This window comes from Oncorhynchus keta, chromosome 25 (assembly GCF_023373465.1).
Source record: "Oncorhynchus keta strain PuntledgeMale-10-30-2019 chromosome 25, Oket_V2, whole genome shotgun sequence".
In the NCBI taxonomy this organism is placed as follows: Eukaryota; Metazoa; Chordata; class Actinopteri; order Salmoniformes; family Salmonidae; genus Oncorhynchus; species Oncorhynchus keta.
This window is the reverse complement of record NC_068445.1, coordinates 12,224,686-12,237,736: the sequence shown is the minus strand read 5'-3', so window position 1 is coordinate 12,237,736 and position 13,051 is coordinate 12,224,686. Positions and strand designations below refer to the sequence as shown.

The window sequence follows — 13,051 nt, the reverse complement described above, 5'->3', positions numbered from 1 at the left end:
AGATTTAAAAAAAAATACAATTTACATAAAAAATCTGTATTCAGACCCTTTACTCAGTACTTTGTTGAAGCACCTTTGGCAGCGTTTACAGCTTCAGGTCTTGGGTATGATGCTACAGGCTTGGCACAACTGTATTTGGGGAGTTTCTCCCTTCTCTGCAGATCCTCTCAAGCTCTGTCAGGTTGGATTGGGAGCGTCGCTGCAGAGCTAATTTTCAGGTCTCTCCAGGGATGTTTGATCGGCTTCAAGTCCGGGCTCTGGCTGGGCCACTCAAGGACATTCAGAGACTTGTCTCGAAGCCACTCCTGCGTTGCATTGTCTTGGCTGTGCTTAGGGTCATTGTCCTGTTGGAGGGTGATCCTTCGCCCCGGTCTGAGGTTCTGAGCAGGTTTTCATCAAGGATCTCTCTGTACTTTGTTCCGTTCATCTTTGCCTCGATCCTGACTAGTCTCCCAATCCCTGCTGCTGAAAAACATCCCTACGGCATGATACCAGATGTCCTCCAGACGTGACTCTTGGCATTCAGGCCAAAGAGTTACATCTTGGTTTCATCAGACCAGAGAATCATGTTTCTCATGGTCTGAGCGTCCTTTCAGGTGCCTTTTGGCAAACTCCAAGCGGGCTGTCATGTGCCTTTTACTGAGGATTGGCTTCTGTCTGGCCACTTTACCTGATTGGCAGAGTGCTGCGGAGATGGTTGTCCTTCTGGAAGGTTCTCCCATTTCCACAGAGGAAATCTGGAGCTCTGTAAGAGTGACCATCGGGTTCTTGGCCACCTCCCTGACCAAGGCCCTTCTCCCCTGATTGCTCCGTTTGGCCAGGCGGCCAGCTCTAAGTTGATTCTTGGTGGTTCCAAACGTCTTCCATTTTAAGAATGACGGAGGCCACTGTTCTTGGGGTCCTTCAAAGCTGCAGAAATGTTTCTAAAAATGTGTTCTCGCTTTGTCATTATGAGTTATTGTGTGTAAAATGATGGGGAACAAAATCTATTTATCCATTTTAGAATAAGGCTGTAACGTAACAAAATGTGGAAAAAGTCAAGGGGCCTGAATACTTTCCGAATGCACTATATGTATGACATTATAACACCTGTATAACACACATAAATAAAACCATACCTCACATCCTCCTTCTCTATCTCTATATCCGTCTCCTGCTCTTCATCCTCATAGTATGATGAAGAAGGCAGATAAAGATGCAGTGTAGATGATGTTGAGAAAGGCCTCCTCCCCCTCCACGTGTCCTGCTGCTGTCTATGTGTGTCGTTATGTTTGGTGTTGCAGGGCACTCTGGGACATTCTTACAAGAAATGTATAACAAAGTCAGTCAGTCAATGTGAGAGATGTGGTTTTGGAGTGTCAACAGCTACCTTCTGAAACTACAGCTGCAGATGTTTGATATACATTCTTGGCTAATGTCCCAAATACAATGTCTTGAAATGAACATGGTCAGTATATGAGAGATTGAGCACAACTTCATTTAAAGCAGTGTTAAGACTGTGTGTGTGCGTGTGTGTGACCATTATTGATCAAGGATTTCAAAGGTGACTAATAAAAGCAGCAGCTAACACACAGAGAGGAAATTTCATGTGAACGGGTAATAAAATTGATTGATTATTTATTTGGGCAACCAAAAATAAACCACAGCTGTTTAGCCTGAAGTCAGAAAGGGAAAAGATTAGTTTATCCATGTTATTTGGTTATGTTTATGGGAATTTATGAGGCAGATGGAAGCTTGTGTGTATAGCTCTACTGTTGGCTCATAATTAGAGAACTCTGATCAAAGGGCTTTTTCAATGGTTAGCACTAAGAGTAAACAGCAGCCTCAGTCACCCATTATGACAGTGATGAGCACAGTTTAGCACCAGATGCTGCAGCACAGGTCAGGTCAGCCATTTAAGCAGTAGTAATTGGGATTTTGATTAGCATTTGGTTTGTTACATGCAAAGCTAGTGTTCCTTCCAAGTTAGCTTTGTGGATTAAGGGACTGTGTAAGCAAGAGAAAATATAAACAGGATATGAAAAATTAGGAGATCAAGAAAGAAACAATTTGACAGTTGGAATATATTAGATATTTTCCACTAAGAGAAGGGTGTTTACCTGTCCTGCCCCTGATTTGAGCTCCAGGTCTCTGGCCCGGGTCTCTGCGCCTTCCCCCTCCCCCGGGTGCAGTAACTGGTCTGCTCATAGCTCTGGTCCCCCTCCCTGGGCTGTTCTCCAGTCTACCCAGAGCACTGCTCACTGGCCTCCCTCCCGCTCCTCTGGCATTGCTCTTGGGAGTCAACCTGGCACTGCTGCAGCTGGGCCTCTGCTGCAGAGTGCAGCGGAAGCCCTGGGCTGAGAGAACACAGGTAGAGTTAGAACAGGATCTTCTAATGAAAGTAACAGCAATAGAGTTTTGATATTGCTTTAAAGCACCATAGTCACTTCCAACCCAGCCCTGCATGGGTATTGAATCAGAATGAATGGCGTCTTCTGATTCTGTTGCTATGGATATTTAGGTATTGCTAGAGTATCACCGTAAAGGCAACTGATGTAGACATCATCTGAAGAGGTGGGGTCTGCTGACGCTCTGAGGGATCGCCTCTGGAAACAGGATGTTGGTCTTTGTAACCAGGATCTTGGCCTTGGAAACCATGCAGAGTGCCCTCGATCCATGCGGAGGCCTCTGGACTGAAACATCCCTATTGATTTATAGAAACAGGCTTTGGTCTCTGAAGTAAATGCAAATTTTCTCTTGGGCTCTTTTAATGAAAGCTCCTAATTAAAATGAAAAGCATACAGTTAGTTAGAGTGCAGCTGGCTGTGACTCACGGGACAGTACGTAAAGCAGCACAATCCTTAAATCACCAAAACATCTGCAAAAGAAGAGGAAACATCATTATGGAGCATTAGACAGAAGCATGTTCACATTAAAGCTACAATATGTCACTTTTTGGGCGACCTGACCAAATTCACATAGAAATGTGCCTCTCGCGAGTCCGTACGGGACTTGCAGCGATGAGACAAGACTGTAACTACCACCAATTGGAAACCACGGAATTGGGGAGAAAAAAGGGGGTAAAAAAATAAATAAATAAATACTGTGTATCGGACAATGTCACAAAAACAATCTGTGTGCTTCTATGGGACAGAAGCCAGCATGTTGTTGGATAGCCAGATTGCTAGCAAGAGTGACAAGAAACTGCAATGTGGGGAATCGTTTCAGATCATGGGGTGTTTCAGATCGTTTTATCTTGTTCTTGATACCATGTCTTGTTTTGAGGTGTTTTGACTGATTTCATGTCAATGCTAATATGGTTAAAGTGCGCTAGTGAGCTAACCAACAACTGTATGGATGTATTTGAGAGGAAACAAGTGCTCATTGTGCAAATGTAGTTATGTTTTCAATAAACTTTGAAGACAAAATATAGCTTACATGTTTTAAGCAACTTAAGCCAGCGTTTCCCAAACTCGGCCAAGGGGTGGACGTTTTGGTTTTTGCCCTAGCACTACACAATTGATTCAAATAATGAACTAATCATCAAGCTTTGATTATTTGAAATCAGCTGTGTAGTGCTGGAGCAAAAAACAAAACGTGTTCCCTTTGAGGTCCCCAGGACCAAGTTTTGGACATGCTGATCTAAGTCAACCCAGTTTGTTTTGCCCCATAGTTGTGCAGGCATCAGTTGTTGCTAAACAACCAACACCTCTATACCAGGGAAAGACTGCCCCCTCTCATTGAAGCCACAGATGTTCAAGGCCGACCACGGTACTGCGGGCATTGTTTGCACAAAACAGGATCCATTATAGGAATGGAAAAATGGTATATATATTTGTGGTCAATCTAATATTAATATTTGTGGTCAGTCTTCGTGTATATTAAAAAATAATACACCAGATGTATGTCCTTGAACAGATTATTTAAAAATCGCACACAGAAGTTAGAAAGATAATTTAATAGCTAATGGAAGCCTGCAATACCCCTTTCGGCATTCCATTTTTGGGGGCAGCACTGAGCTTAGCCTGCAACGTCACCAGTGATAACAATTTTTCAGGCGACCCTGGCAACTTTTTTTTAAAACAGCACCTAGCAACAAATTTAGCTACTTTTAAAAATGTATTTGGAACTTTTAGCAACTTTTTAAAAGTGACTCAAACACTAAAATGCACGCATTTTCCCTCTAAATGACGCAAAAAATATTTTCTCTGTCACACACTCGTGCCTGGCTGCAAAATTGCATTGTGAGTGACGTCAGAAGCAGGCCAGCAGCAATTTCAGCAAATTGCAAATCATTGTTGGCTGACTGCAGCAGCTGTAGTACGGGTTCGATGAGCCAAACCCAATGAATATAGTTGATCATGAATGTTTGTTCTTGAACAAACTTACAACATCAATCAACATGTCTCAATCAAAATTGTACAGACAGAAGTACAGAAAATAATGTAAAATCATATTTTTTGCCGAGCTGACCAGTCAATTTAAGTAACGTTATTGTGTATTCTACGTAATGACGCAGTTTAATGTTATCACGCAATGACATCACAATGTCATTTAGCAACATTTAGCAACAAATCAACCTGCCTCTAGCAACTTACCCTGAAAATTACGTCACTTTCTTGAGTAGCTCAAACTATGCACACAGACAAGAATGGGTAATTAGTTATAAATATCTTTGCTATGCATGTGAGAGAAATAGTAATGGCGTCTTTTTGTAGGCACTAACTCCGCCATGGTTCTTTGAACCAAACTTATGTGAAAATGAATGGCGTTATTGGAGGGTTTTTTGTTAAACACAGGCTTAAGAAATCTTATACGTTTTGTTCTATGATATAATCATCATCAGCTAACATCACTTTTTGAAGCGTTTATTTAATTTTAAAAAGCACATAAAGCAGATAAAGGTTGCTTAATTCATAAAGGTCATGTTAACTGACTGATATTATCTCATAGAACAAAACGTGTCAGATCTAAGCTTGTGTTAACCTCAGACTTTATTTTTGGTGTTTATCCCAGTTCGAGCTCGTTTTTTTCAGAGTTTCCAGTTGTCTTGAACACACTGAAGTCGGATGTCGTGATTTCCGAACTCAGCATATGTCTCCTTGAGACTCCAAAGCAGCATTGCTGTTAGCCAGTAGTAGTAGCCTGCTTTTCTCAGATCAGAAAATAGAAAAGCCGATAAATAAAATTGGCCCTGATTTTAAAAAATCCCATTGCAAATAATGCTTTTTAGCATATTCATTGATGGAAATACATTGGACTGGTCATACTTATCACTATATAGGATCATTTACATCATTTTGTGGAATTAAAATTGGAGCATGTGTACAGATTATTTGTTATGTACAGTTGAAGTCGGATGTTTACATACAACTTAGCCAAATACATCTAAACTCAGTTATCACAATTCCTGACATTTAATCCAAGTAAAAATGCCCTGTTTTAGGTCAGTTAGGATCATTACTTTATTTTAAGAATGTGAAATGTCAGAATAATAGTCGAGAGAATGATTTATTTCAGCTTTTATTTCTTTCATCCAGTGGGTCAGAACTTTACATACACTCAATTAGTATTTGGTAGCATTGCCTTTAAATAGTTTAATTTGGGTGAAACGTTTCGGGTAGCCTTCCACAAGCTTCCCACAATAAGTTGGGTGAATTTTGGCCCATTCCTCCTGACAGAGCTGGTGTAATTGAGTCAGGTTTGTAGGCCTCCTTGCTCACACACACTTTTTCAGTTCTGCCCACACATTTTCTATAGGATTGAGGTCAGGGTTTTGTGATGGCCCCTCCAATACCTTGACTTTGTCGTCCTTAAGCCATTTTGCCACAAATTTGAAAGTGTACTTGGGTTCATTGTCCATTTGGAAGACCCATTTGCAACAAAGATTTAACTGTTGTCTTGAGATGTTGCTTCAATATATCCACATAATTTTCCAACCTCATGATGCCATCTATTTTGTGAAGTGCACCAGTCCCTCCTGCAGCAAAGCACCCCCACAACATGATGCTGCCATCCCCGTGCTTCACGGTTGGGATGGAATTATTTGGCTTGCAAGCCTCCCCCTTTTTCCTCCAAACATAACAATGGTCATTATGGCCAAGCAGTTCTCTTTTTGTTTCATCAGACCAGAGGATATTTCTCCACAGGGTATGATCTTTGTCCCCATGTGCAGTTGAAAAACGTAGTCTGGCTTTCTTTATGGCGTTTGGAGCAGTGGCTTCTTCATTGATGAGCGGCCTTTCAGGTTATGTCGATATAGGACTCGTTTTGACTGTGGATATAGATTTTTTGTACCTGTTTCCTCCAGCATCTTCACAAGGTCCTTTGCGGTTGTTCTGGGATTGATTTGCACTTTTCATACCAAAGTACGTTCATCTCTAGGAGACAGAACGCGTCTCTTTCCTGAGCGGTATGACAGCTGCGTGGTCCCGTACTACGGTTTGTAATGATGAACGTGGTACCTTCAGGCATTTGGAAATTGCTCCCAAGGATGAACCAGACTTGTGGAGGTCTACAGTTTTTTTTCTGAGGTCTTGACTAATTTATTTAGATTTTCCCATGATGTCAAGCAGAGGCACATAGTTTGAAGGTAGGCCTTGAAATACATCCACAGATACACCTCCAATTCACTCAAATGACGTCAATTAGCCTATCAGAAGCTTCTAAAGCCATGACATCATTTTCTGGAATTTTCCAAGCTGTTTAAAGGCACAGTCAACTTAGTGTATGTAAACTTCTGACCCACTGGAAGTGTGATACAGTGAATTTTAAGTGAAATAATCTCTCTGTAAACAATCGTTGGAGAAATGACTTGTGTCATGCACAAAGTAGATGTCCTAACCGACTTGCCAAAACTATAGTTTGTTTTAACAAGAAATGTGAGGAGTGGTTGAAAAACGAGTTTTAATGACTCCAATTTAAGTGCATGTAAACTTTCGACTTCAACTATTTCATTTATCACACATTTACATACAGAGCCTTTGAGTGGAAAATCTGTCAGACAGTGCACGAACTGCTGCTACAGCATATTTTGGTGCTTTCATGACATCTGGGAACTCTGAAAAATAGGCAGATGAGTTTCAGGTCGGAAAAGTTGGGGCCAGAGTTCCCGAGTTGGAATTCCGAGTTGGATGACCGGTCAAAAAGATTTTTCTCATTCGGAGCTCGTTATTTTCCTAGTTCCCAGTTGTCTCGAACACACTGAAGTCGCTCCACACAGGCATGTCTTACATTGCGTCAAAGTATCCTATCAGATATCCTCTCTTTCTAAATTGCCAAAGGATATTTTCATCTCTGTCACATGAAACCACTCACATGTGCAGTGCTCTTTTGACGACGTTATTTTCCCGCTAATTGCATTATGGAACGAACATTCGCGCGTAGCCTACTGCCTGGGGCACATTGCTGGCTATATAATGTGAATAAATAATATTTTATCAACATTTTAAGCTAAAAGTTGTGATCTGTTGCATCGGACTCATTGCCTTTAATTGTAGTCTTAGCCTACTATTTGTATGAATTTGGAATCTACCGTCCCACAACTGTCCCAGAGTCAGTTTGGAATAGGCTATTTCTCGACAAGCTGACCAAAATAATAGGTAGCCTAAACTTTTCTGCTATAGTAGATGGACATAGGCTAGTAATCTTGCTGTTAATCACTGGTATTGTCGGCTGAGGAAAAGCAGATGTGGACAGTTATTCTAACGGACAGATTGATCCAAAATAGGGGAGGGTTGATAAACTTTTTTTTTATTAGGCACAGGGGAGCGTAGTATATTTTCTATCCCTGGTTTACATTTGCTCTTTTGCAGATTTACTTAAAAATGTCTTCCATCCAAGCCAAATTTCCTCATGTGGTTAAATGCGCCTCCCCTATATCAAGGTGTATTAGTACTTCCCATATGTACTATGCTTTTTCATGTGCTACATTTTACTGTACCACCAACCTGGTCTCAGAGCATTTTGTATTGTTCTGTATGTAAACCCGAGACACCAATTTAGCATGATATGTTCTGTTTGTTTTTGGTTGCATGAGACATATGGCTACTTAAAACCTCTTACTAAGGATTCAACACTTTTTTTCAATTTTCGCCTAAAATGTAGCTCAGGACCTGAAGCAAGGATATGCATATTCTTGATAGCATTTGAAAGAAAACACCTTGAAGTTTGTGGAAATGTGAAATTAATGTAGGAGAATATACTTGTTGTTACTTACAAATATACTTGTTGTTACTTACAAATATACTTGGCGTTACTTACAACCTCATGCTAATCACATTAGCCTACGTTATCTCAACCATCCTGCGGTGGTGGGGGCACCGATCTTGTAGAGGTTAACCCTTTAACCTAACTCCTGAAATTAACCCTAGCCTAGACCCCTAGCTTAGCTAACATTAGCCACCTAGGCACCTAGCTAGAATTTGTAACATACCATACGTTTTGCAAATTCGGAGCATTTTGTACGTTTAGCAAATTCTTAACATATTGTACATTTGCAAATTCTTAACATATAATACAAATTGTAATCCGTAACATCAAATCAAAATCAAATTACATTTTTCACATGCGCCAAATACAACAGGTAGACCTTACAGTGAAATGCTTACTTACAAGCCCTTAACCAACAATGCAGTTAAGAAAAATAAGAGTTAAGAAAATATTTACTAAATAAACTAAGGTTTAAAAAGTAAGACAATAAGAGAACAATAACGAGGCTATAGGGTACCAGTACCAAGTCAATGTGCAGGAGTACAGGTTAATCGAGGTAATTTGTACATGTAGGTAGGGGTAAAGTGACTGTGCAAAGGTAATAAACAGCAAGTAGCAGCATACAAAATGGAGGGTTAATGCAAATTGTCTGGGTAGCCATTTGATTAGCTGTTCAGAAGTCTTATGGCTTGGGGTAGAAGCTGTTAAGGAGCCTTTTGGACATAGACTTGGCAGTTGGCACTTTGGCACCACTTGCCCTGCGGTAGCAGAGAGAACAGTCTATGACAATTTTTAGGGCCTTCCTCTGACATCGCCTGGTATAGAGGTCCTGGATGACGCAATACACTCTGTAGCACCTTGCAGTCGGATGCCGAGCAGTTGCCATACCAGGTGGTGAAGCAACCAGGATGCTCTCGATGGTGCAGCTGAATAACTTTTTGAGGATCTAAGGACCCATGCCAAATATTTTCATTCTCCTGAGGGGGAATAGACATTGTCGTGCCCTCTTCACGACAGTCTTGGTGTGATTGCACCATGATAGATTGTTGGCGATGTGGACACCAAGGAACTTGAAGCTCTCAACCTGCTCCACTACAGCCGTGTCGATGAGAATGGGGGCGTGCTCGGCCCTCCTTTTCCTGTAGTCCACAATATCATATCCTACGAAATGGGTGATGGACATCCACAAATGAATACACGTTTTGAATGATTGACAGCATGTCCAATGTTAAATCCTTTTAAGCCTAGAAAAGAGACCCTTAAATCCAGACTTGGACCATAAACCCGCCACACTGAATGGCAGGCTAGTGATTGCTTTGCAATGCTTGCAGTTAGTCACTGATTCCTTCCAAACAACTCAGTGTTGAATTTGCGATTTCCAACTTGTTGTGTAATGTTTATGTCCAATGGCGGATGAGCACTGATACGTTTTATCTATAATTACTCTTCATTATTTCTCTACATATGACAAGGGTTGAAAAATATTTTCCAGTAGATTGTCAACTTGATTCATGATGACTGCTAGCTTGCTAGCTAAGATTTTGAAAGTACGATGTATCAGTCCAATCAAAGCTACTGTAGATATAACGTCATTTGACGTCATTACCTTCAAACTCAGTGACTATTTGCTTGACATCATGGGAAAATCAAAAGAAATCAGTCAAGACCTCAGAATTTTTTTTTGTAGACCTACACAAGTCTGGTTCATCCTTAGGAGCAATTTCCAAATGCCTGAAGGTACCACGTTCATCTGTACAAACAAGAGGACGCAAGTATAAACACCATAGGACCACGCAGCCATCAAAGCTCTCAGGAAGGAGACGTCTCCTAGAGATGAACATACTATGGATGCGAAAAGTGCAAATAAATCCCAGAATAACAGCAAAGGACCTTGTGAAGATGCTGGAGGAAACAGGTACAAAAGTATCTATATCCACAGTCAAACGAGTCCTATATCGACATAACCTGAAAGGCTGCTCAGCAAGGAAGAAGCCACTGCTCCAAAACCACCATAAAAAAGCCAGATTAAGGTTTGGGACAAAGATTGTACTTTTTGGAGAAAAGTCCTCTGGTCTGATGAAACAAAAATAGAACTGTTTGGCCATAATGACCATCGTTATGTTTGGAGGAAAAAGGGGGAGGCTTGCAAGCCGAAGAACTCCATTCCCAACCGTGAAGCACGGGGGTGGCAGCATCATGTTGTGGGGGTGCTTTGCTGCAGGAGGGACTGGTGCACTTCACAAAATAGATGGCAAAAAATGATGTGGATATGTTGAAGCAACATCTCAAGACATCAGAGTTAAAGCTTGGTCGCAAATGGATCTTCCAAATAGACAATGACCCCAAGCATACTTCCAACGTTGTGGCAAAATGGCTTAAGGACAACAAAGTCAAAGTATTGGAGTGGCCATCACAAAGCCCTGACATCAATCATATAGAAAATGTGTGGGCAGAACTGAAAAAGCATGTGCGAGCAAGGATGCCTACAAACCTGACTCAATTACACCAGCTCTGTCATGAGGAATGGGCCAAAATTCAATCAACTTATTGTGGGAAGCTTGTTGAAGGCTACCTGAAATGTTTGTTCCAAGTTAAACAATTTAGAGGCAATGCTACCAAATACGAATTGAATGCCATGTAAACTTCTGACCCACTGGGAATGTGATGAAAGAAATAAAAGCTGAACTATAGCACTATCTCTACTATTATTCTGACATTTCACATTCTTAAAATAAAGCGGTGATCCTAACTGACCTAAGACTGGGACTTTTTACTTGGATTAAATGTCAGGAAATGTGAAAAACTGAGTTTAAATGTATTTGGCTAAAGTGTATGTTAACTTCCAAATTCAACTGTATATGGATGTTACATTTGACTTCATGGGATGCTTATGTAGGCTTCTTCTAACCCATTGCTTTCCACTACATATAATAATACGATGCAATTATATCTTTACATTAAAAACCAAAGTATATCAGAATTCCAGTCATTCCAATACATGTTATATCCATTGATCTTTAAGAATAGTACTTGGAAATATGGAAGTATAGATTAGCCAAATGATTTTACTCGAGCATAACCCCAAAACTAAGGATTTATTAGCCAGCCCTACTCTGTTTGATTCGAGTTGGGAAAAAAATACTGCACTGTTGAAATGGCATGCTTTGAGCACAACTGAAAAGTGCTATTTACATGTGAAAAATTAATGCCATATGCTGCATTTTCTATAGGCCTATTGTTAAACCTTTTGTTGGTGACACTTTGATATCTTGATAATATGCAGCTGTTCCACAGATGAAACAATAACAAAATGGACACCCCGCCTCTGTTTTGGTAAAAAGCTCAGGGATGGGCCTGGAGAAATGTAACCACTCTCAGATTAATAGACAGAGCTATGGATGCAAGAACTAACCATCCATGATATCAAATGTATTGGTTTAACTGTGTTTTGAGGCTATACAGTGTTTGTTTACATTTACAAACATTGGAGAAAACAAGCTTATATTTTGGGTTCTAATGGAGTGTGGCTGTTGAACTAAGCTCATGAGGCATTTATAAGTTATATTCTTCAGGAATCAATGGATAGATATATATATATATATATATATATATATATAATTTACAAGTCCAAAAATTGATGTAGCAACTACAGATTACCCCTTTATGTCTATTAAATGTGTGCGAGTTTGAACATGTGTCCATTAGGCCTATGGATAAAAATCCCACTTTCATTCCATAGGCTGGGATCCGCACTGTGCAGCTGTTGCAAGAGCGCATTTTTCACTGACTGTCCACTGGTTTCAAAAGCAATGATTGATAGGCAGCTTAAACTTCTTGAATTCAACCATTATTGGGTTCAAATACACATTTAGATTTGTGAACAGCCACCCACAACAACCACAATCTGTAAGGCACAAATAGCTAAATGAGAGAGCAGCAGTGTGATTCACATCAATGCGCTATGTAGATAACAATAAGTGATATCCATATCACCGTAGATTACACCACTGCTGTCCTCCTTACCTCCAAGCGTTTATTCAAGTTGGATAATCTTTGGATGCCAACAGAAGTCGTACCATTGGAAGACATAGCTTGGACTGTATCCTAGAAAAGCCTATTCCTGCTCTTTTCCCGCTATCTATCAAACCCATTTGGTGTGTCATCATAGTGATCTCTGACTCGTGGTCAGACTCGCTCAGGTAGAACAAATTTAAACTTGCACCTTTTTTCAATGCTGATTTCAATGTCATTGAGAAAACAAGAGAAGTGACAAAGATTTTTTTTCTCAGCAAACCTTTCTGAATTTAAAAGTAATCACCAAAGTAATCATCTAGTTTTTCAAAAGTATCTGTAATCGGATTACAATATTTTTGCAGGTAATGTAACGGATTGCAGCTACCGTTGTTTTGTAATCCTTTACATGTAATCCATTACTCCCCAACCTTGGTCATGCCTACACCTGATCCCCCGCTCCAGTGACGTCTACCGGCCCTGGCAACTATCATTGTGCACACCTGCTCCCCATCATTACGCACACCTGGACATAATTATTTCCTTGATTACTCTCCCTTTATTTAGCCCTCAGTAGCCATCAGTCACTAGGTAGTATTGTTTACATTCACGTTCTGTACACTTCTCATGTTTTGTTTATTTGAGTTGATCATTATTAAACTCACCTTCTGCACCTGCTTCCTGACTCCCGGTGTATAAGTAACAGAATACTACCGCTTGATACGGAAGCAGAAGATAAAGCCATCTTCCAGATGGTCAACGAACAGGGTCATCTAAGCAACCAACACCACGACCAGCTGGAGCAATTGGGTATGGCTATGGAGGAGGTCCTTCGCATTCTCCACCGCCT

General features: G+C 40.6%; 1 protein-coding gene across 5 annotated transcripts in view; it reads right to left on the bottom strand.

Moving 5' to 3' along the window:
• Positions 1–13,051, bottom strand: part of LOC118358189 (uncharacterized) — a 30,629-nt gene that overhangs the window by 1,548 nt on the left and 16,030 nt on the right. For 2 of the 5 annotated variants that reach the window (XM_052478636.1, XM_052478637.1), the window contains 4 exons: positions 2,782–2,857; positions 2,519–2,683; positions 2,100–2,336; positions 1,119–1,299 (listed from right to left, as the gene is read on the bottom strand). In XM_052478636.1, the coding sequence (XP_052334596.1) occupies positions 1,119–1,299; positions 2,100–2,336; positions 2,519–2,681 (581 nt within the window). In that variant the 5' untranslated portion in view covers positions 2,682–2,683; positions 2,782–2,857. The other 3 variants (XM_035735728.2, XM_052478634.1, XM_052478638.1) reach the window with 2 other exon arrangements.